General features: G+C 34.1%; 1 protein-coding gene across 1 annotated transcript in view; it reads left to right on the top strand.

Annotated features, from left to right (window-relative positions):
- Positions 1 to 21,510, top strand: part of CSMD1 (CUB and Sushi multiple domains 1) — a 1,233,014-nt gene that overhangs the window by 851,860 nt on the left and 359,644 nt on the right. The window contains exons 11-12 of the mRNA XM_069805938.1: positions 10,732 to 10,835; positions 17,943 to 18,055. Of these exons, the coding sequence (XP_069662039.1) occupies positions 10,732 to 10,835; positions 17,943 to 18,055 (217 nt within the window). The remainder of the gene's footprint in view (positions 1 to 10,731; positions 10,836 to 17,942; positions 18,056 to 21,510) is intronic.

Here is a 21,510-nt window from a genome sequence, read left to right as displayed (position 1 = left end):
GTGCTGGGTCGCCCTCTTGGGATACAGTCTTTCATAAACTGCTTGAATGTGGGTCTTTCCCATAGGCTGAAGTTCATGTCTCCTTTCCTTCTTATTTGTGGCCAGTAATTTACAAAGTTTGGTGTCACATGCTAATGTTCTTACTACTCCTTAGACAGTAGGTAATTCAAATCTCTCCAAAATAACAAGATAGTTTCTTTTTTTGGTTTAAATTTTCATTTATTTTCTGGCTCAAGAATACACATTCTAGTTTAGTACAAGATTACTTAAGTTTTGTCACATTTAGAATATTACCGCAGTATTTATTGGAAAAAATGTGAGATAAAACACAAACAGGTATGATGAACTTCTGAAAGCTAGCCTATTTGTGAGGTAATAATTTAAACAATTTCCTTTTAATAGACTGAGGTATTAGACAAAGTGATAGGATGATATTTCAACATGAAAATCCTTATCTATTCTGTTTATTTCAACAGGGCTAGAATTTCAGCATTGAATTTTAGTTGACTAGTGTAATACAGCAAATTATTTAGAAAGCAATTTGTTTCTTATTTCAAAGTACACTTGGACCAACAAGCCACGTAGTTGTATATTTTAAAAATGCAGTAGGAAGAAAAGCTTGGGGAAAAATGCAACTTTGAAAGTTAGTTTAAGCTAATCTGGAAATTATGAATGCCAAAATTTCATATTCATTTTTTTTTGTTATTCATAGTTTAAATACAAGGCAAACTTATTTGCATGTTTTTATTATGAATTAAGTTAACTTCAATATATTTAAATTTCTTTGTACTATATAACATTATCTAAAACCTATCCAGAGTTATATAAAAACTCGGTGTTACGACAATGCAATGTCCATGTAGTATTACTACACTTTTATTACAGGAATATACATTCAGCCATAGTTCATTCATTTTCATCAAGTACGTAAAAAATCTTGTATAAATATATATAAGCAGTTTATATGCTTTATCATTTTAAATAAGAGGTTTTGTATATGAGCAGGCTCCTTCTTATGACATCAAATGCTTCAGGACACAAGGGATACAATTCATTTGGCCATCCTCAGGTGTCTATTACTATATGAGATGCTCAGGTATTCAAGATGTCCATGCAAGGCTAGGAGGTACAACACAGGAAAATCCATATCCTTCTGGAGAGGCAGTTAAAAGTCAGGCAGGATGTAGAGGCATCTTATATGACAGAATATATCTGAGTGTGGGCATCTGAATTTAGCCCAAAGAAGGATACACTATATCCTGACTTACTGCTTGCTTTTCCTCTAAAAGTTTATTCCATAAATATGATCTTCCATTACACACTAACATACCTGCTTTATCAGAGTTTCTAACTTGGCTCACTATGGCTCAGACCTTGCCATTTTCTATTCTGAATAGCATTAGACAGTAGTTGAACTCTAAGGTTGTATACATTTCTAGCAAATTAATTCCACTGATATGTTTTATTTTTCTGAGGCATTTACTTCTATAAATATTTAGGCATCTCTCTGTACCTCCAGAGGCTTTCCAGTATTCACTTCAATTGCCTGGTTGCTCAATACAGTGTGATGCCAAGATCCATCACTCTTCTAATTGAAATAGTTTGTGCCCTTGGAACTTTTTTTTCCATAATAACAAGAAGCCAACAAACTGAAGTACTCCTCAGAGAAAACAGGTGCTTATGGACCTTTCTGCTGCTGTTGGCAGACTATTAGTACTGAAGGAAACTATCTTTAAAATTAGTTTCATAGCTATAGAATGCATGAACTATAGGCTTTACCCAACATGTTCAGCCAAAAATAATATTTGAGTTAGAAATACTTAGTTTGGTTATAAGGATATAGATTTCCCATAATGAATTTTTGTTTAAGGTCATGAACACGAACATTACTTTGTTATTTTGTTACTGTTATCTCCTGGATATTCCACTGGCCAACACATCATTACAAAGGCATATGAATTCCCTCAATGTATCTTGTACAAAGATGTTTGAGTTGGGACATATGGAATTCATTAGATTTTTTTTAATATCTACCTTTTCTGAAGTTTGAACGTTTGTCATATTTTGTTCATGTTTTACATGAAGTTGAAGTAAGAAAAATTAAAATGCCAGGAAACTCTTGAGGAATTATGCTGTTAAATAAGTAATTTTCAAGGACCTGAAATGAATTGCCTGAAGTACTACACAATAATAGCAGAACTGAGATCTAACTCTCCAGATTCCTACCTAGGGCTCTGTCTAGAGAAAGATCTGTGTCAGTATAAATGGATGTGCACCTTTCATACGCAACCACTTCTTAATGTAGCCCTTTACTTCTTGTGCTCTGTCAAGCCAGATATGCACTTTGGATTAATTAATAAAATTTACCTATTCTTTAAAGACTGTAGGAAGTAACACAACAGTCAAACAGGGTAAACTAAGGATGTTTCTCCTGCTTAAATTTCTGAGGCCAAAAAAATTCATGTGCTCATTTAACAAGTGAAATTGTCAGTGCTTATTTAAATTGGAGCTCTTATCTGGTGATTCATGTATTCTTAGTAGTTTGTATATAACCTGTTTTTAACAAATGCTAACTGGGAGCTTTTCATTTTCAAATTTAAAGAACAGTATTTTCAGATTTTGTTTTGAACAGCAAATCTAAAAGTATTTATTTAATTTTTATCATTGCTGTGTCTTTTCCACAAGCGGGTGCTGCTCACCATTTTAGAAAAAGTCTTAAAATGTTTTGAAAAAGATCTCCAAAGATATAAGCACAGTTGGGATTATTTTTCATGAATGGCAAGAAAAGGTAGTAATGGATGCATGCTTTTTTGCCTTCTTTTTCATTGTTCTGTTAAAAAAAAAATAATAGTGTATAGCGTTTCTTTAAAGCTTATACTTCCATATTTATTTCCTACTGATATTCTGACAGTTGGAGCAGCAACAGGAGCAAAAATGAAAGCCCTATACTTGGCATTTTCCTTCGGCAGAAAATGAGAAATAGAAGAACGTGCTACTATACCAGAGAATTGTCTTTAAAATTGTCCAAAAGTTATGAACTAAAATCTTTTAGTGTGAACATGTGAATGATTGTTTGTCTCTTCTTGCAATTCTGCTTTTTATTGTTTTGATTTTTTCTTTCAGACTTAAATCAAGCTGATTGATAATTCATTTAAAATATGGCTCATGTAAATTAGTGAAACATTCCTTGGGCTTTGATATATGACTTAAAAATTAACTTTTAATGCTTTATACTGTTGTGTGTATTTAGAAATGGCAACATATTTGCATATATATAAAACAAACCAAAAAGAGAGGAAGGAAAATGTCTTAATAGTTAAGATGGTAAACTGAAACTTGACATGATATCTAGACACTTGCTGAAGATTAAAATCTAACTTGTCAACAAGCTTCTTATCTGACTGACTAACAGACTGTGGTAGCTCTGTTAACTCTGAAATAATCATTAGGGGTTTTTTTTTGTATGTGTCTCCCTCTACATAAGAAACAAAATCGTGTTGAATAATGTGCTCATTGGCTTACTGTGGATGTATTTAAATTACTTAAATACACGATTTGTTATAGAACTATTTTATATAATCAACAGCTACCAATAAAAATGGCACTTCATAGTAACAAGAATTTTATTATTCTAATTTTTGCAGTTAATTCTGTATTTCTTTCTAATTGTAGCTTCCAGCCACACTCTGTCCATTCTTACTATATATACACATTATCAGAAAGTTCTTCCTTATAGGACTATTCTAAGATCAGTGTCAAACCACTTCTTAACCTTCACTGCAAAACCAAAATGAACTGATTTTCTTAAGATTAGTGCTATTATTTTCTTTTAAAGTTCTCAAATTATTCTGCCTTAATTAACTTGCTGAGGAATGACTATGTTGGATATGGCAAGTATATTCAATGTAGAGGATACAGAAAAGCTGTTATCATAAGCAATCCAAAGAACGAAAAATGATGGGGAAAAAGACAATCTGTGTTTAGTTACCTGAGAAATGTTTGGGGCATGGGGCAGGCAGCTGGTGATACTTGTTATTAAACAAAGTGCTGGATTTGAAAATTATGATTTTGTTTTATTATTATTATTATTGTTATACTGTTATTTTTTCTTTCTTTTTAAAACAGTATCAGCACATTTTATTTTACATTATTACTATTATTTGATTTATTATTACTGTTATTTGCTTTTAATCTTTATTCAATTTCTACCAGATGTGGTTATTAGGTTTATTTTCAAGTCATTAGTGTGGGCTAAAACAAAATTAAGTTCCTGAGAATGAGAAATATAAATCATAATGCCAATATTGAAAATAAACAAATTTGGTTTTATAATTGCTTATTAAGTAACTGCAATTGTTGGATACAGGTAGTACCAAAAGCCTTCAACATTTCTTCAAAATAAGAAACAGAATAATCCAAGTGTTTTCAGTAAATTTGCTGTCAGTCAACAAAAACTGGAGGAATTAAAATTTTGCGGGACAGGCCCTTCTTTTTGGCCTAAACCTTATTTTGTCTGTTTGGAGACAGCCTATTTCAACCTGGGAGTTATGAGTTATTAATTTTGCATCTTATTAATTGCAGCTGTACCTATGCCAAATTATGAATAATACTGCTGTGATTAATGGTTTACCTTTTAAGGACTTTGAGGCAAAAGAAATAACTTGTTTCATAAGGAATATAAAAAAAAAAAAAGAAATGCTTTGCTGTCTTTCACTTTATAAAATTCAATCTCAAGAGTATCAGCTACTCTATCATTTCACTGGTTTAAGAGGAAAATTCGTCATTAGGTATTCCATATTTAAAAACAATTTATGTTTTCTAAATTAATAACAGTTTTACTTTTTTTTTTATATCTGAGATGAAATATCTTCACTGAATGTCAAGCAAATTTCTCGGTAGGATGAAAATGTGCATAGACACAATGTTGTTTACCTTTAATGGTTTAAAGTAATGCTGAATCATCTTTACTGTCTGGAAAACAGCAGGTGATCTACAATTGGAATACAATTTATATCTAACTTTGGAAGCTCTTGGTAACTAAAATTTCGTTATCTGGATGCAAAATTTTCTATGAGTGACATTATACGTACCCATGATTTATGTTGGGCACAGGCATTTATGCCTTCAGGTACAACTTGTGGGTTGAGATAAATGCAGTTTAATAGGTAAAGCAGAAGCTGCGCACACAAGCAAAACAAAATAAAGAAATCATTCACTGCTTCCCATGGGCAGGCAGGTGTTCAGCCATCTGCAGGAAAGCAGGGCTCCATCACGCCTAACGGTTACTGGCGAAGACAACAACCATAACTCCAAACTTTCCCCCTTCCTCTTTATTCCCCCAGCTTTTATTGCTGAGCATGACGTAGTATGGTGTGGGATATCCCTTGGGTCAGTCGGGGTCAGCTGTCCCAGTTGTGTACCCCCCCAGCTCCCTGTGCCCCCCCAGCCTCCTCGCTGGTGGGGTGGGGTAAGAAACAGAGAAGGTCTTGGCTCTGTGCAAGCACCGCTCAGCAATAACTAAAGCATCCCTGTGTTAATCAGCACAAATCCAAAGCATAGCCCCATACTAAATACTATGAAGAAAATTAGCCAAAACCAGTACAGGCAGTCACCAGTTTCACACTATTTAGTGGATCGCGTTAACAAAGATGATGGTTATAGGGGATTGGATTCAGGTTCTAATTAAGACAGCACTTTGTTGTCTTCAGATACGTTAGGTGGTTAGGCTTCTACTTTAGTTACCAGCATATGAGGAAGTAAATGTAGCAAATATTTAGTGGCTAGCAAGCAGCATAGCTCTACGGGGTCCATTACCTGTGTCTGCCACATCTCTCCTGTGAACACCTAAAATGTTAGACAGTTCATAATATGTTGTTTAATAAAGTTGTAGTTTAATTAAACATTTTCTCTGATGTTTTTTGTTTCAGAATTTCTTTATTGTTTTCATTGGTGACTTAAGGGAACTGAAACGCAGTTACAAATTTACATTCTTGCAAAAAGAGATGCCTAAGAGCTATATTTATAATAAATTCTCATTGTTCCCATTATTTAAAAATGTTCTGTATTTGTATGATCCTGAGAAGAGAGAGAGAAGTGCTGTTACTTTCTTAAAGAATCTTTGCGGAAAATGTCTTTAATGTTGTGTTTAAAAAATTCCCTCATATTTCAGAAAATGTCCCTGTACCTGTATTTTCTTCATGCTTACTGTTGCCATGGTCTCAGTATTGTGGTCATACTTCTATAAGGCATTCCCCTGTATTTATAACTTGTACCTAAAAATAGTGATTATCCTCTGATCACACTAATTTGATATGGACATTCTTGTGTTTTTTTGAGTTGCTGAAAAAGAGATGTCTGGAGTTCAAATTTAATCATCCATAGAATTTGTGCATAAGAGTTACCCAGTTTTATTGCTATTTCTAGTCAATGAGCTATGTTTCCTCTTCCACAGGATTTTGGGCATAGTCACAGTGACTCTTAAGACTTGAAGGCATATCACTGTAGGAGAGGTGGGCTAGGGAAACAGCACATTTTTAAAAGTTTTAAGGAATACTGGCTCTGTGTATGTATTCTCTAATGCTGGATTCATCTTTTGAAATTGCTGCTATATTATGTTGTTCTTTAAGTGAAATAGGTGCTCCACAACCTTGTTTCAAGCTCTAGTTTAATCATCTGGCTCATTTCTACTGAAAAGTTTAAAAATATTTAATAATCTGAAAGACTATAGTAATATTTTCATGTTCATGCCTGTAGCAATGGCTTCTTTCACTTCCAAATCCCTTTGAGTATGAGGTTTTTTGTAAAAGAAATGACAGTCAGGGACATTTGCATGATCATGTTACTTTTAAAGTTTACATAGCAGCAGGGAGAAGATGCAAAGTAGGAAAGTACTATTATATTTGAAGCTGATATGTCAATGAAATGGAGTAACCTGCAACAGTTGTAAACACCTTTCATCCAAAGTCTTTGTAATGAACACATTTTCTATTTATAATTTTAAAACTTCAAGGATCCTCAATTCTATTTCCCTGTTATTCATATATTTTACTGTAGTTTTACTGAGGCAACAAACTGTCTCATTTCATTTTCTCATCTTTAAGAGAAGCTCCTTCAAGGAGGCCCTGTTTCTTTCTTTTTTTTTTTTTTGTTTTGTTTTTTTTTTTTATAAGACATTTCCACTAGCACGTGTGATTTTCTGAAGTTGTTTGCTTGATCTGCTTGTAAATATAAGAGACATCTTACAGGTAGTTCTCTTTTCTGCTTGTATCTTAATACAAAATTTACTGCTCTCATTTTTTACTTTGTATTTACCATAATGCATAAATTTCTAACATATTTAAAAGAGAATAAAACAGGTCTTATTAGTAGTGAAAAGAACATGTACACCTAGGCATTTAGGAAATGTCACATTGCTATGTTCCCTACTGCTTCTTCCAGGAAGAATGTCCATACAGAAATTTCTGTTAGTACAACTCTGGTGCTGCCTTTCCCCATTACTTGCTATAGCAGTTATGCTAGCAGAAATATAAAGTGTGCGTGTGGCTAGGATAAAGGAAAATGCTTCTAAGGAAAAAGTAATTATGACAGAAAATTCACTTGCAGAACTTCCATCTAGGTACCTCCCTTAGGTGTCTCATATTTTTAAGCTTTTTTGTTTTCACAGGCTATTTATCTAACCATAAGTAACCATTCTGAGTTGCTTATAAGCCAATTTTGACTCATACATTTCAGAAAGCAAACAGGATCATTCTTCTGTAAGAAGTATAATTGATCATCCAGAAACAAATATAATAGGTTTGGAAGTAATTTTTTGTGTTTCCAATTTTTCTTAATGAAGATTAATTATTTTATTTTAGTCAGTTCAAAGTAAGCATATTTAATGATGATGATCAGATTAGTATTACTGGAATTTTTTAATTACAAAACAACATTAAATCTGGAGAAGCATCTCAGAGCTGCTTTTTCTTCCCCAGTATATAAATCAATATTATTTAACAACATATGGGTATATTGTTCTTGCTGATATTAGTTCAATCCTTTAAAGTTTTTCCCACGCTGTATTCATATCTATATCCATACAAAACTGTCTTATGTTTGTTCGTTCTCAAAAATAAACTGACAAACAACCCTCCCTCCATCTAACAAATCTTAAAAATTCCTCTGATGATTCAGAGCTTTATCTACAGAGGAACTAATTTTATCTAAATATATCTATGTAAGCATTAGTGTCCCATAGTCCTCCAAACTCCTCAGGGAGTCAATGGAAAGGGTAACTCTAAATGGCAGTTTGGTCTACCTTAAGACAGGTAATGTGACTTGCGTTCTGGGTGCCATTTTCTGTCCACTCACTGTAGAAGGAACCATGATTAGACTGTGTGCTTAATGTTTACATGGTAAAATTTAGGTTTTGTGAATCATACTAAAGGAATTTAAGTTAGTCCTCTTAACTCTCAATCATTTGAATGTCTTTCCAACACATTTTGTGTGTTAGCATAGAATAACAATTAACTTGGAAGTGAAGAAAACAAGATTTCATTTAACAGTGTCTAATATTTTCTCACGCACAATGTATTTCCCATAAAGAAACTTTTCTTGTGACATTTCCTATATGCTTAACCAGGTCTTTAAATCTTTCATTTATGGTTTATATCCAATTACTTTTTTGTAACTTACTTTATTATTAAAGAGGTAAATATTCACATTTGTTTTTAAATTGTAATGTAAAAGAGTTTGTGAGTCTAACCAAATGGAGCATATTTAAATAATACATTACCATATTTTCTCAAGGAATATTCTATCAGGTTTTGTCCTCCACATAAAATAAAAATTGTATTAGAAGTCTTATATACATAGTTATTTTTATTGCCAGAAACAACTCTGCTTTTATGCTTCTACATATTTTTCTTGGTTTTCTTTGGCTTTATTAGTCTTGATTTAGTAATGGAATTATGCACGTTAACCACTCTTATAATCTAGCAATACTAGAAAGTACATCAGGAGCAGATGGAAATGCATATTATTTTATATACAGCATATTGCCTGAAATTCTTGTGATTATTGAAACATAATGTAGATAATGCAGTACACTTTATCTCAGCATCTGGCAGGTCTACAAAATATACTGTAAAGGACCTGTATTAGATCACAAAACAAAACCTCTGACCAAACCTCTGTCAAAATAATTACACAGATATTTGTGTCACTGATGTTTTTCATAACTATGGATATCCTAGGACCATTTAGGTTTTCTTTAAACCTCCTTCTCTTTTGCCTTTTAATGACACTCCTGTAAATATTAACTCCACTTTTAAACATACAAGGGGTCTTTGTCCTGGAGTCAATTTTACCATACTTTTAAAAACATAAACATACAAATAGCAGAGATGGCAAAGCAAGGTGTGAGAAGCAAGACATGAATTCATAGCAAGAGGCAATACATGATCTTAAATCGATGGGCATTTTATTGAAAACAGGTTTTTGGGGGGATTAGAAACGGAAGTAACATCGTTCAATGTAAGCCTCATCTGCTTTAGTAGTGTAAGTTCCTCTCTGAAGTTTATAGGACTAGACTCTTCCCATTCCAACATGGACAAATGAGATGTGCTGGCTTTCTTTTTTAACACTGAGAAAGTTTAAACAACTAGCTTAGCTTGGATGCTGCCTTTTTACAGGGCTAAAATTTGGATGAGGTGAATTCTGCTTTGATGATCACATAGAAATAAACTTAAGTGGATGGAAACCATTGCTTTTTCACATGTTGCCGCCAAAATAGCAGCATAATATGGCTGATGCAGAAAGCCCAAATCTGACCCAAATACTGGTTTTAGCCACAAAACAGAAGAGAAATTAATTGCATTTTCATACAATGTCTGAAGTTGTGTGAAAGTCTGCCTAGGGTTATCTGCAAAACTTAGTATAAAGGTAAAGTGAGTAATTTTGCAGAAAATCACTGTGACTCACTGCACAAGTTGTCTGGAGAAACCTTGGTATCAAAATACAAACAGGTACAATGTACATATGTATACATACATATAACCTGCAACTACTTCTCACCAATACAGAACTCTAAAAAGTGCTTGTCTTAGAAGTGTTCTTGTGTACAAAACTAAATCCATTTTCGTACTTTATTTTATCTTATAAAATTACAGTTTCAGTAAATTAGAAATACTTTTCAAGCAACTCTGAGGGATACATTTTTAATTTTCTGGGCAATTCATGATTAGACATGGAGTGAAATCATAGTTTAGTGTTTATAATTTATGCAAGGAAATACCTGCTTTTGTATTTCTGTGCACCAGCCTCCTCCACCTTTTTAAGAATTGATAGTTCATACCTGCCATCTTGTTATTGTATTGTCAAGAAGGTTTTAATTTCATATACTTCCAGTGTTATGCTATGTAATTTTTATATAATTATTATAGTAAAAAAATTACTGATGTTAATAATAACTTTACAATAATAAGAACAATTATCACCGGTTAGAGGTGATTGGCATCTTTAGTATACGTTACCTCAAAAACTCTATGGGAAAGACTTCCTTCTTGGAGACAGAAGTTTCTCCACTTCTGTTTTTTATATATATCTTTCGCAAATCAAGTAATACTAATTGAAATCATGAGTGAGTGCTTCATGACTTCATTTATGGTAATCAACTAATTTGTTTGAAGACTAGAACAGATCAGATAACCTGTGGGTATGTCTTGAAAGAACTGTCTTATTTAATTTTAATAGGTCATAAAGCTTGCTTTTGAAGAGTTTGAACTGGAAAGAGGCTATGATACTCTCACTGTTGGAGATGCTGGGAAAGTTGGTGATACCAGAACAGTGTTGTATGTGTAAGTACAGAATTTCAAAAATTTTCCTCGGAAATTTGTTGTCATATGTTGTTTTTTCTGGATCATGAGATATCTATTTAACTTTGTAATTTTAATGTATGTAATTTGTTTATATAATGTAAGCTTAAAATTCAATTACTGTCAGAGAAAATTGTTCCTTACAAAATTCACTCCAGATCTTTGGTAGCATCCTTATAAGCTTTAATATCAGAGACTAAAAACTGCAGAGAACAGAGATTTTTTTAAAAGCAAACCTTCTTTTAAAAAACAAGTACTATCTGTATAACTCTAATTGTATTCACAAGTAATTAAAGAAATAAAAAAAACATTTGGATTTCAGCAAACAGAAAATACAACTTGTATAAAATAAATAACCCATTGATTAATTTCAGAATTTTTATACTTAAAATTGGATTTGTGAATGAAATTTTCATGAAAGCATATAGGCCACTCTTCAGTAAAGTTAAACATGCTTCATGGATTAATATAATACAATATAATTTATATAATATAGTATCTGTAGAAAGTGTAGGAACTTAAAAAAAATTGAAGGAAAATTCCAAACTAGATAGCTAATCTTAAGATACAGGTCTAAAATACTGTCTGGGCTAATGGAAAGAATAGAATCCTGTACAGATTGATTAATCTCATCTACCTTAACCACCTCAGTTTGGTTGCATATGCTCATTTTCCTTCCTTCATAATGGGAGCTTGTGGTCACAAGAAATTTTGGTTGTAGCTTTGTATTGGGTCTGGCTGAGAATTCCCCACACCAGAATCAAAATAATATCATCACAAAACCGACAAAAAGTGGACAATTTACACACATTCCACCCCTTGTCCCTTCGCCACAATTACAACAATAAAATTTCCCCACTCATCAAGCAGCTCTTAACTCTCTAGCTGCGTTCAGTCCATGTTTTGCCCGTTAGCTCTCTCAATTACTATCCTTATCTCAAATTCCTCACACTGCCCGCATTCTCCACCAAAAAGACTGTGATGGGTTGACCCTGGCTGGACGCCAGGTGCCCACCAAAGCCGTTCTATCACTCCCGCATCCTCAGCTGGACAGGGGAGAGAAAAATATAACAAAAAGCTTGCGGGTCGAGATAAGGACAGGAGAGATCATTCACTAATTACCATCACGGGCAAAACAGACTCAGCTTAGGGAAAATTAGCTCACTTTTTATTACACATCAGCCAGAGTAAGGTAAATGAGAAATAAAACGAAATCTCAGAACACCTTCCCTCCACCCCTCCCTTCTTCCCGGGCACAACTTCACTCCCGGATTTCTCCACCAAGCCCCCCCAGCGGCACAAGGGGGACAGGGATGGGGTTTACGGTCATCACATGTTATTTTCTGCCGCTTCACCTCCTCAGGGCGAGGGCTCGTCACACTCTTCCCCTGCTCCAACGTGGGGTCCCACCCACGGGAGACAGTCCTCCACGAACTTTCTCCAACGTGGGCCATTCCCACGGGCTGCAGTTCTTCACGAACTGCTCCAGCATGGGTCCTTTCCACGGTGTGCAGTCCTTCAGGCACAGACTGCTCCAGCGTGGGTCCCCCACGGGGTCACAAGTCCTGCCAGAAAACCTGCTCCGTGGGCTCCTCTCTCCACAGATCCGCAGGTCCTGCCAGGAACCTGCTCCAGCGCAGGGTTCCCACGGGGTCACAGCCTCCTTCAGGAACCCACCTGCTCCGGCGTGGGGTCCTCCACGGGCTGCAGGTGGATATCTGCCCCACCATGGACCTCCCTGGACTGCAGGGGGACAGCCTGCCTCACCAGGGTCTTCACCACGGGCTGCAGGGGAATCTTCGCTCCGGCGCCTGGAGCATCTCCTCCCCCTCCTTCTGCACTGACCTTGGTGTCCGCAGGCTTGTTTCTCTTACATGTTCTCACTCCTCTCTCTGGTGGCTGTTTTCCGCATCCCAACTTTTTTTTTCCTTCTTAAAAATGTTATCACAGAGGCGTTACCACTATCACTGATTGGCTCGGCCTTGGCCAGCGGCGGGTCCATCTTAGAACCGGCTGGTATGGGCTCGCTCTCTCTCGAACACAGGGGAAGCTTCCAGCAGCTTCTTACAGGAGCCACCCCTGTAACCATCCTCTGCTACCAAAACCTTGCCACATAAAACCAATACAAGCTTTTAGAGGGTTAAGTTAGCATATGAATCCTGATCACTAAACACAAAACAAAATTACAGGGTTAAGTTCACAGTGACTAAATAAAAGAAACTAGCAGCATTTATTTCATAATAACGTTACTTGACATTGCATAGAAATCTATGGGATAAAGATAATATTGAACACATTTGATAGAAAGAATCCATCATCATTTTATATTTTGAGGGTTTTTTTATCCATATAAATTATTGAAATGTTTATTTGACATAATTATAACAAATAAGTGCACTTAATACCCACACAATTTATTTTAAATTAATTAGAATATTTTTGGAGGGACAACTCTGAGGACAGTAACTTCATTATGTGTATTTGTTTATGAATTTATAATATTTATTAATGGCTATTTTCTGAACTATGATATCAAAGTACATAAATAAACCTAATTTTTAATTTGTCTTAAAAGCTAACACTGGAAAATTATTGGATTATTTGCGCGATGCATGTGTTTCTTGTGTTGCAATACCAAGTAGCTGCTACTGAGTAAATTAAATTCCATGTTCTGAGTAACTGAGAAAGAAAATAAGAACAAAATCCTGTGTTAAGAGCTTAGACTTCAAGCTAACAAGAAAAGAATTGAGTTGGGAGTGAGAATTTCAACACCCATGTTTATTTTTTCGTGTATTTTGCGGACCAATTAAATATTGCAACAGTCTTTCTGGGGATGTTAATTTAACTGCTTGTGACAGACAAAAGGATTTGCACTTTTTCTTTTTTTGTATTGGGATACATTTTGGCTTACAGGGATCCCAAAACTCCTTCAGAGTCAAGTTTTTGAACTTAGTAAATTTGGTACCCCATATTGTTCATTCTGTTTGTTACACTTTGAGTATTTCACATATCAAAGTTTGCCTTTTTAAGATTACTTATTGAGCAATCGTCAAATCTGGCTTTTTTTACCTTTCCATTTGAAGGCATTTAGCCTGTGCCCACATACTCCACATTTCTTTTCCATGACTGCCTAAAATAAATAAATAAATAAATAAATAAATAATTAAATAGTCTTAGCTCATATTAATTGCTATTTTTGGTATCTTAGGAAGGCAGGCCCCCATAATCACATCACCTCGTATAACTATTCATCACTTTACTAATGTTTTGAAGATCACTGTAGCAGACATTCACTTCAGAATCTATCATTGACATTTCTGGCACTAGTACAATGTTCTCACTAGAGACATGCAGTACTTCTAGCCCTTCCTTCAGTATGATTTTTGACTAAAATAGAGACTATTTTATACTTATTACTCTACAGCCTATCACTTAGAATTACAGTAGAGTGTTGGTCCTTCCAACTTCACTGTAAATTGTATCTTTGATGAAAATGAGGTCTATGCAATTAAATTTATCTGCCTTTTGGGTTGCAATACTTTGTACATTAGCATTACCCTGAAAATCATTTGAGAAAGTAAGTGATTAATAGCTTCTTATGTACAGTGGAAATACAGGAAGGCCCAAGTATGAAACTACAGCGTCACAATAATTAGTAATTAATCTGAATTTCTGTGATGACACTGTTTTTGCAGTTATTAAACACTGGATTGTATCATGCATTATGAAATACATTATAGTTAAACTGCATCACAGATACGCTCCATTTCACTTGCTTTGGAGACAGGTCTTCTGTGGATGTAAAGTAAATTTCCTCATAAAACACTAGGTCCACTTGTAGGCTACATTATCATGAGAAAGCTCATAACTAAATGTCAAAGTGATTTTCTTACAAAAATTTTCTATTAGTTGGTTTTAATAACTTCTGTTGTATTTAACGAGGTTTGAGCAGCACCTTGCAGGTTTTTATTCTTCTCAGGGGAATGAAGAAGCTTATAGCAAAGACTTTTCTGGCTATATTTAATTTATAATTTCTCGGCATCTCTTAAAAAATAATATAGCTTTTCTTATGCTGAACAAGTTTCTGTTGGCAGCTTAAATGCCAACATTTCTGCAGAAATTCTACAAAATATCACCGTAGAAACTCATGCATTTGATTCTAAAACTGCATAGCTTTTACAATTTAGTTTGAACTAAATACACAAAAATAAATAGATTTCTAAATCCAAACCTAATTTCTAAGTGATTTGAACCTTTCCCCTCCATATAAAACTGGCATGTCTGAGCACACAAGCCTCAGCCTCATGCAAAAATTTCTGGCTCTCAGGCACTAGAGCCCTCAAGGTAGTAGCTCCTTCTGGGTGCGTTATTGTAAACTTAGTACTCAAACTTTACAAATAACTCAGTTATACCAGGGTGTTTATAAGCCAGCCATCCAATGAACATTGGAAAGTGGCTAATGGCAGGTCAGTAAACAGGGGACCATTAAATACTTGATGGGAAGAAGATTGAGGAAGTTGACAAGGATCACGATATATAGATGATCAGTCCTAGCACAAGCTTTCTGTAGTGTCCAAACTCTTAACCATTAGCAATTATCTGTGTAACCTCAAAGTTGTAGCACTACAGCTAGAGCGGAATAGGAAGGGATACTGAAGTTTAAAAACAAGAAAAAAATAGACTATCAAGCTCAAATTTAAATTTTGGGAGAAATTGGAAAAATAATTAGAAAAAGTCTTTTAAGTTCATGTAAAATAGCACTGAGATGGTACAAAAAAATATACTTTGATGAAGAGCTGTTTATTTCAATGTAATGCATTTCTTTGACAGTGTTGTTGGCATTTTGAGCAGGGATATCTTGGTTTTCAGTTTATTAAAGCAGTCTAATTTTAGTATTTATAGTAAACTTCTTAGAAAATCTTATCACCAACAGCTTTAATTAAAGGGAGATATGCCCATCAATTTTATTATTTTTAACAATTGCTTCATCTGTAAGCCTTACTTGTTGAAAATTTAGCAATATTATTTTATGCGATATGTACGCTGAGATGGTTAGCTCTGGAAATACAGCAATACAACTTATGGGAAATTAATCTAAATATGTTCAAGCTATGAAGTTTTGACTACAGTTATTTCTCATATTTAAAAGAATTTCACTAGAAACTAGTGACTGCTCTTACAAAATAATTCACTAGTGATAATAGTGTGAAGTGAAGATTATCAGTCAGAACGTTTCTTGCAATGCCGTTTTCTGTTCTTAAATTCTTGTAAATTAAACACACTGCTTTAGAAAGACTGCTTTGCCTTCAAATGCTATGATTTATATTTTTCTTGCAGCAGTTACATTAAAACTTAATTTCCTTTTTTGAAATTATTCCCTTAAAACATGAATCTTTTAACTTTTTTTGTATAGAAAACTTGTAATTTTTTTTTCCCCCGATACAAAGAGGAAATTGCAAAATAGTGGTTCAAATGCAGCTGCTTATGTCAGCTATTTCAGTACACAGACAACCGTCCGTGACAGAGAAGTGCTTTTTTAGTAAACCCGTATCCTTTTCTCTTATTCACACACAGTTTGGAAATTTACTGGGGGCTTGGAAAACAACCTACTCTTCCATAACTGGTAAAAAAAAAAACAGGCCGCCTTTTTATATATCATCTCAAACATTCTTGAATCTGACTTCCTAGTAATTTATTTTACTATGCATTACTTAAAAAATTCTTCCTTCTGACTTTTTTAGAAGTTGTAAAATCTGGGAGAGAAGGTCGGTTTTGTTTTTTTGTTTGTTTGCTTTTTAATAGTGTTGGAATCTTTCTCCCTTGATTTGCTAAGTACTCGACATTACTAGTATCAAAAGAAAAATACAAATCCAAGTAAAATTAGGGATTTTTAGTGACACTTACTGCTTGTCACAGCTTTAACAGTCAAACCTTCAGAGCTTTAGTTTGTGATATGGTTGCAGTTAAGCACACAAATAGCATAGTGACTTGTCATCTCTGAAGGACAGAACAATACTGTAAAACTCTTTCTTTAAAAGGAGAAGAAAACCTGGACAAACAATGAAAAAAGATTTACCTGAAAGAAGGAACATATGTTCACATGTTGAAAACTCAAGAAGTGTTTATGATTGAATTTTAAAGGAAATATTTATTTTATACAATAGTTTAATGTCACAAAGGAAGACTTACTGACTTGAATGCTGTGTTTTGTTCAGCTTACTTTATTGGTCTAATGCCTCCAAAACACATTTATTTAAAATATTCTGCACAATCAAATAACAAGGGAAAAAAAAAAAAAAGAAAATGCAGAAAGGAATCAAAACTTTTTTCACATTTATGTGGAATATCCTTAATTTAAATGATTACTTTATTTTCAAATTAAACATTATTAATAGTTAACATTGTAGGAAGTAGATAGTGTTGCAGAGGTCTTTGAATACATATACCTAGATGAAAAGCTCACACTGGAATTTTTCTTTTATGAAGTTGTAAGAGAGAAAAAAAAAGCATAATGAAAATATAGGTGTTAATATATTATATTTTACAAATTGATTTCAGGCCCCTGAAAATTAGATCTCAACCCTAAAATTCAAACTTGACCCTTTTTCATATACAAGTCAGGCTTCTCATTCTCAACTCATCACAATTAACAGAAGATTTTTTTTTCTTGTTTATTTGTGTAAAACAGCAATAAAATATTTTAGGAAATTAACATACATCTCTTTAATCCCATACTTTCCATATTTTTTAATAGTAATGTATTTAATTCATACAGTCCCTCACATCTCTAATAGCTTAATTGCTTAATGAAAGTGTTAAGTAGGAACAGCTTTATTAAAAGTGTTTCATCGTTGTTTACTTGAATGCAGTCATTCAAAATGTATTTTTTTCTAAGACCTCACATTGTTCTTATCCATAAAGAATAGTTAATTTTATCAAAAACCAGCTGATCAGAACACTAGGGTAATTTATTGTCAATAGGTCTAAATATTATATTAGTAGTTTAAAAGGCTGGGGTTTTTACTAGTAGTAGGAGTAGGAGTAGTAATTTATGCCTCTGCAAATGATTGCAATTTATCCTACATACAGACTCACTGGATCTAGTGTTCCTGATCTTATTGTGAGCATGAGCAACCAGATGTGGCTTCATTTACAATCTGATGACAGCATTGGCTCACCAGGATTCAAAGCCGTTTATCAAGGTACGAACTAAATTATCTGTTTTAAACTAATGTTGTAACTTCGTTCATTACACCCCAATGAATTCATTTCAAATAGGCCTTCAGTCCTTTCACAAATTTAGAGTTTTGATACTGTCTCTATTGTTAATTAATCGTTAATGGAGATATGGATTTGCAAATACCCACAAAGTAACTAAGAAGAATCTGAAGTAAAAATGGAAGTTATTGTTGTAATGCATTCTGCTTGAAGGTCAATACAAACTACAGATTTCTATCATATTTGAAAAAAAATTAAATCTCACATTCTGTTAACCTGTGTAACTCCTTATGTTGGATATTATTTGAAAATTACAGTTAGTTTTCTCAGACTTTATTGGGGTAGTTACAAAACTTGCTTTCAAGCCTCACCAAGAATCCTGACAGACCTAAGTCAAAATTAGTATGTGACAAAAACAACAGAAGAGATATACTGTATATGATTGTGGAAATTAAGAAATTTAACCCCCCAAAAGTGATCCAAATTACCCTAGCCTTATTTGTGTTGCTACTGTCTCAAAGAGATGAGAACCTTGGCAACATAAGCATCTTTAATTTTTCTTGACTGTGAGCTACAGTGTGATACTTTCTGAAGTTGATTCATTCTAGTAAAAAATACCTGATATCTGTTAGTATGTATGCATGTATTGATAATTTTCTGTTTTAGTAGGTTGCATAGACCTGTGGCTAGAAAGAGCTCTTGCTTATTAACATATGGTGTCACTTTTGGTTAGTTTCCATGTTAATTAGTTCACCTTAAGGATAAGGACAAAACCAGTTAACACTATTTTAAATAGTTTCTTATGGGCACATATAGTGAAAATGATTTGACAGTAATTTTGTCAAAATTACTTTCATACAGAAGATGCTGCAAAACATTGAGAGACTGTTCAGTAACTGAAAGTAACTTAATTAGAAGAGTGGGAGCTCTCCCTAAACATTTTGCATAAACCGAAGCACCCTACCTAAGTGTCTCATTTCTCCTTAGTTAACTTACTGTTTCAACACAAAACCAGGCAAAATAAAGAGTGAAAAGTTATGTAGATGTTAGCTTCAAGTTTAGTAAACTGTACATTTATTTCACTAAGGACCTTAAGACAGGCTTGCCTGTGCAAGTTTTTGTAAGTGGTGTCTGTGGCTGATGGCATATTGTGAACTGTAATGATGAAAGGAACAAGAAGGGAAAATGCTCCTCAGTGGTCAGGCAGGAAACCCAATGTTGGTTCTCCACACCAGTATCCTTCTACGGGTGGTCTCTCCATTGAAGCAGGTGGTGATGATGACGATGATTAGGATTATGTTTTCACCGTGGTTTTTCCCTAGTACTATATACTTTTCTTTGTGATTCACTTAAACTCAACATTGTTTATTCCCACTCGCAGTACTGATTGGAGTATGCTGATTAGGTCAAGTGTTGTACATTCATAGGTTGTTAAGTTTCTGTGTGTATATATTGTTGGATAATATTTATTGAGTATTTAAATTACTATTATCTACTCTTTTATGCACCTTGTTTTGGTTTTCTTTAATGTGAACTGAAACCTACAAAACAAGAAGTAAGGAGAGGGGGAGAAAAAGGGGCAATTCTCATGATGGTGGCAATCACTTCCCATGAGAATCCTTCATAGCAACACTGCTGGGATTTGCAGGTCCACGGCCATGAGAATAACAATATGAGAACAACAAGGAAAAAGTACTGTCACAGAGGCTCTTGAAACACTATCGCAATTGCTTAAGTGAGACATTACAGAGCTGTGAGCAAAAAAGCAGATGCAGGTCCATAGCATTACCATGGCTAAGATATTAAGGTATCTTAAGACATTGTGCAACACATTCAGCCTGTGCAGTTAGACAGCCCAAGTATGTTGTGTGCCTGAGGGCAATGACATATTCTTTATTTAAATTAATCCTACCCCTTCTCGTCCTTTCTTTCATGGTTTCATCTTTTTTACTTGTGTCATTTTTAGGGACCATGTTTATTAAGACAATATATTTTCTTCATAGAATCCATTTGTGAATTACATAAAGTGGAAATAGTGAGTATACAGTGGAAAGAGAGTATTGGCACAAGTTATGTATCTGACACTTGGCATTTTTTCCTCAATCCAAAATTATGAACTTTATCTCATCATACCTCTATGAAAAAGTTCAAAATTTAAATCTGTCTGCTGAGTTATTTTTCATCTGTCATTTCTCTTTCTGGTATTTCTAATCTAAAGGCATCTGTTTTCATTTCTGTATTTTTCTAACTTATTGAGGATATCTTATTTAATTTATGGAGTTCAACCTGTTACTACTGGGGACTTTCTGAAAACACCTGAAATATACACTGTGAATTTTGCAGTAGTAGTGGCATCTCTGTTATGAAGTATATGGTTATCATTTGATGGTTGGATTCTGGCTTTCAGTCTTGTTTTGCAACCAATTGTGAGTCATTGTGTGTTTTGTAGCTTTGGACATTAATTTCAGAATTGTAAAATGTGAAATGTTTGCAATCTCAGAAGTGTAGTAAATGTCTTAATATGAAGGTGAATTATAACTTTTTTTCTGGTTTACGTCAATGGTTTCATCTTTTACTGTTGACAAAACTTTTATCCATCTGCGCTCTCAACATATCTCTTGCTTTAGGCCAAGTGTAAAATCTTAAAACCCTTATCCTGCCACAAGATACCTCAATGATTTTGCTTCCCCTTTATTTAACAGTCAAAGAAACTGTCCAAGAATAGAATCTCATTTTAATGATGAGAAAGTTAATGGATTACAACATGTGACCTCAAATACACTGTCTTTGTGATTGCAGTTAGCTAAAAAGAAAGCAAACTGCAGGCTTTGATGGCTTATACATGGTCTATAGAGACAAAGTAAAGGGCATCCTTATTTGAATCTTTTTAACTCAAAAGCCTGAGTTTTGCTCAGGATTAGAACATGACTCTTCACCCTCTTGGGCAATATTTTACAATTGACCCACTGAATCTTGACTTTGTATCTATTACAGTAAAATCCATTTTTATATTAATATTTACAAGGTGTCATAGACTGATTGCACTTTATGGAAAATTGTTACTTTAGCTGAGCTTTACCTCACTTCAATTATGAAATAGAGAAGCATTCTGATGATGCAATTCACCTGTCCTACATTAGTATGTCCACCTAAAAGTGGCATGAAATGATGCCTGCAAATTAACCGATACACATCACAGATTTTGTATATGAGTGCTAAATTTAATCCTGTTTACAGTTTGCCTAAGGGATTAAGGGAGGAGCAATTCTTTCCATATTCTAATGCCTCCTCTTTGGCTCACCTTCAGAAACACCTTAATGTCAGAAATATGTAGTGCTATCTATATTCTTATTACTCAAATTTCTTGATTTTTGAATACAGTGGGTATTTACTTTAAGAAAAGTTCTGTAATCTGCCTAATTAGCCAGGCTTCTTGGAC

Source organism: Haliaeetus albicilla, chromosome 18 (genome assembly GCF_947461875.1).
Source record: "Haliaeetus albicilla chromosome 18, bHalAlb1.1, whole genome shotgun sequence".
NCBI classification, from domain to species: Eukaryota; Metazoa; Chordata; class Aves; order Accipitriformes; family Accipitridae; genus Haliaeetus; species Haliaeetus albicilla.
This window is presented reverse-complemented; position numbering and strand designations above follow the sequence as displayed.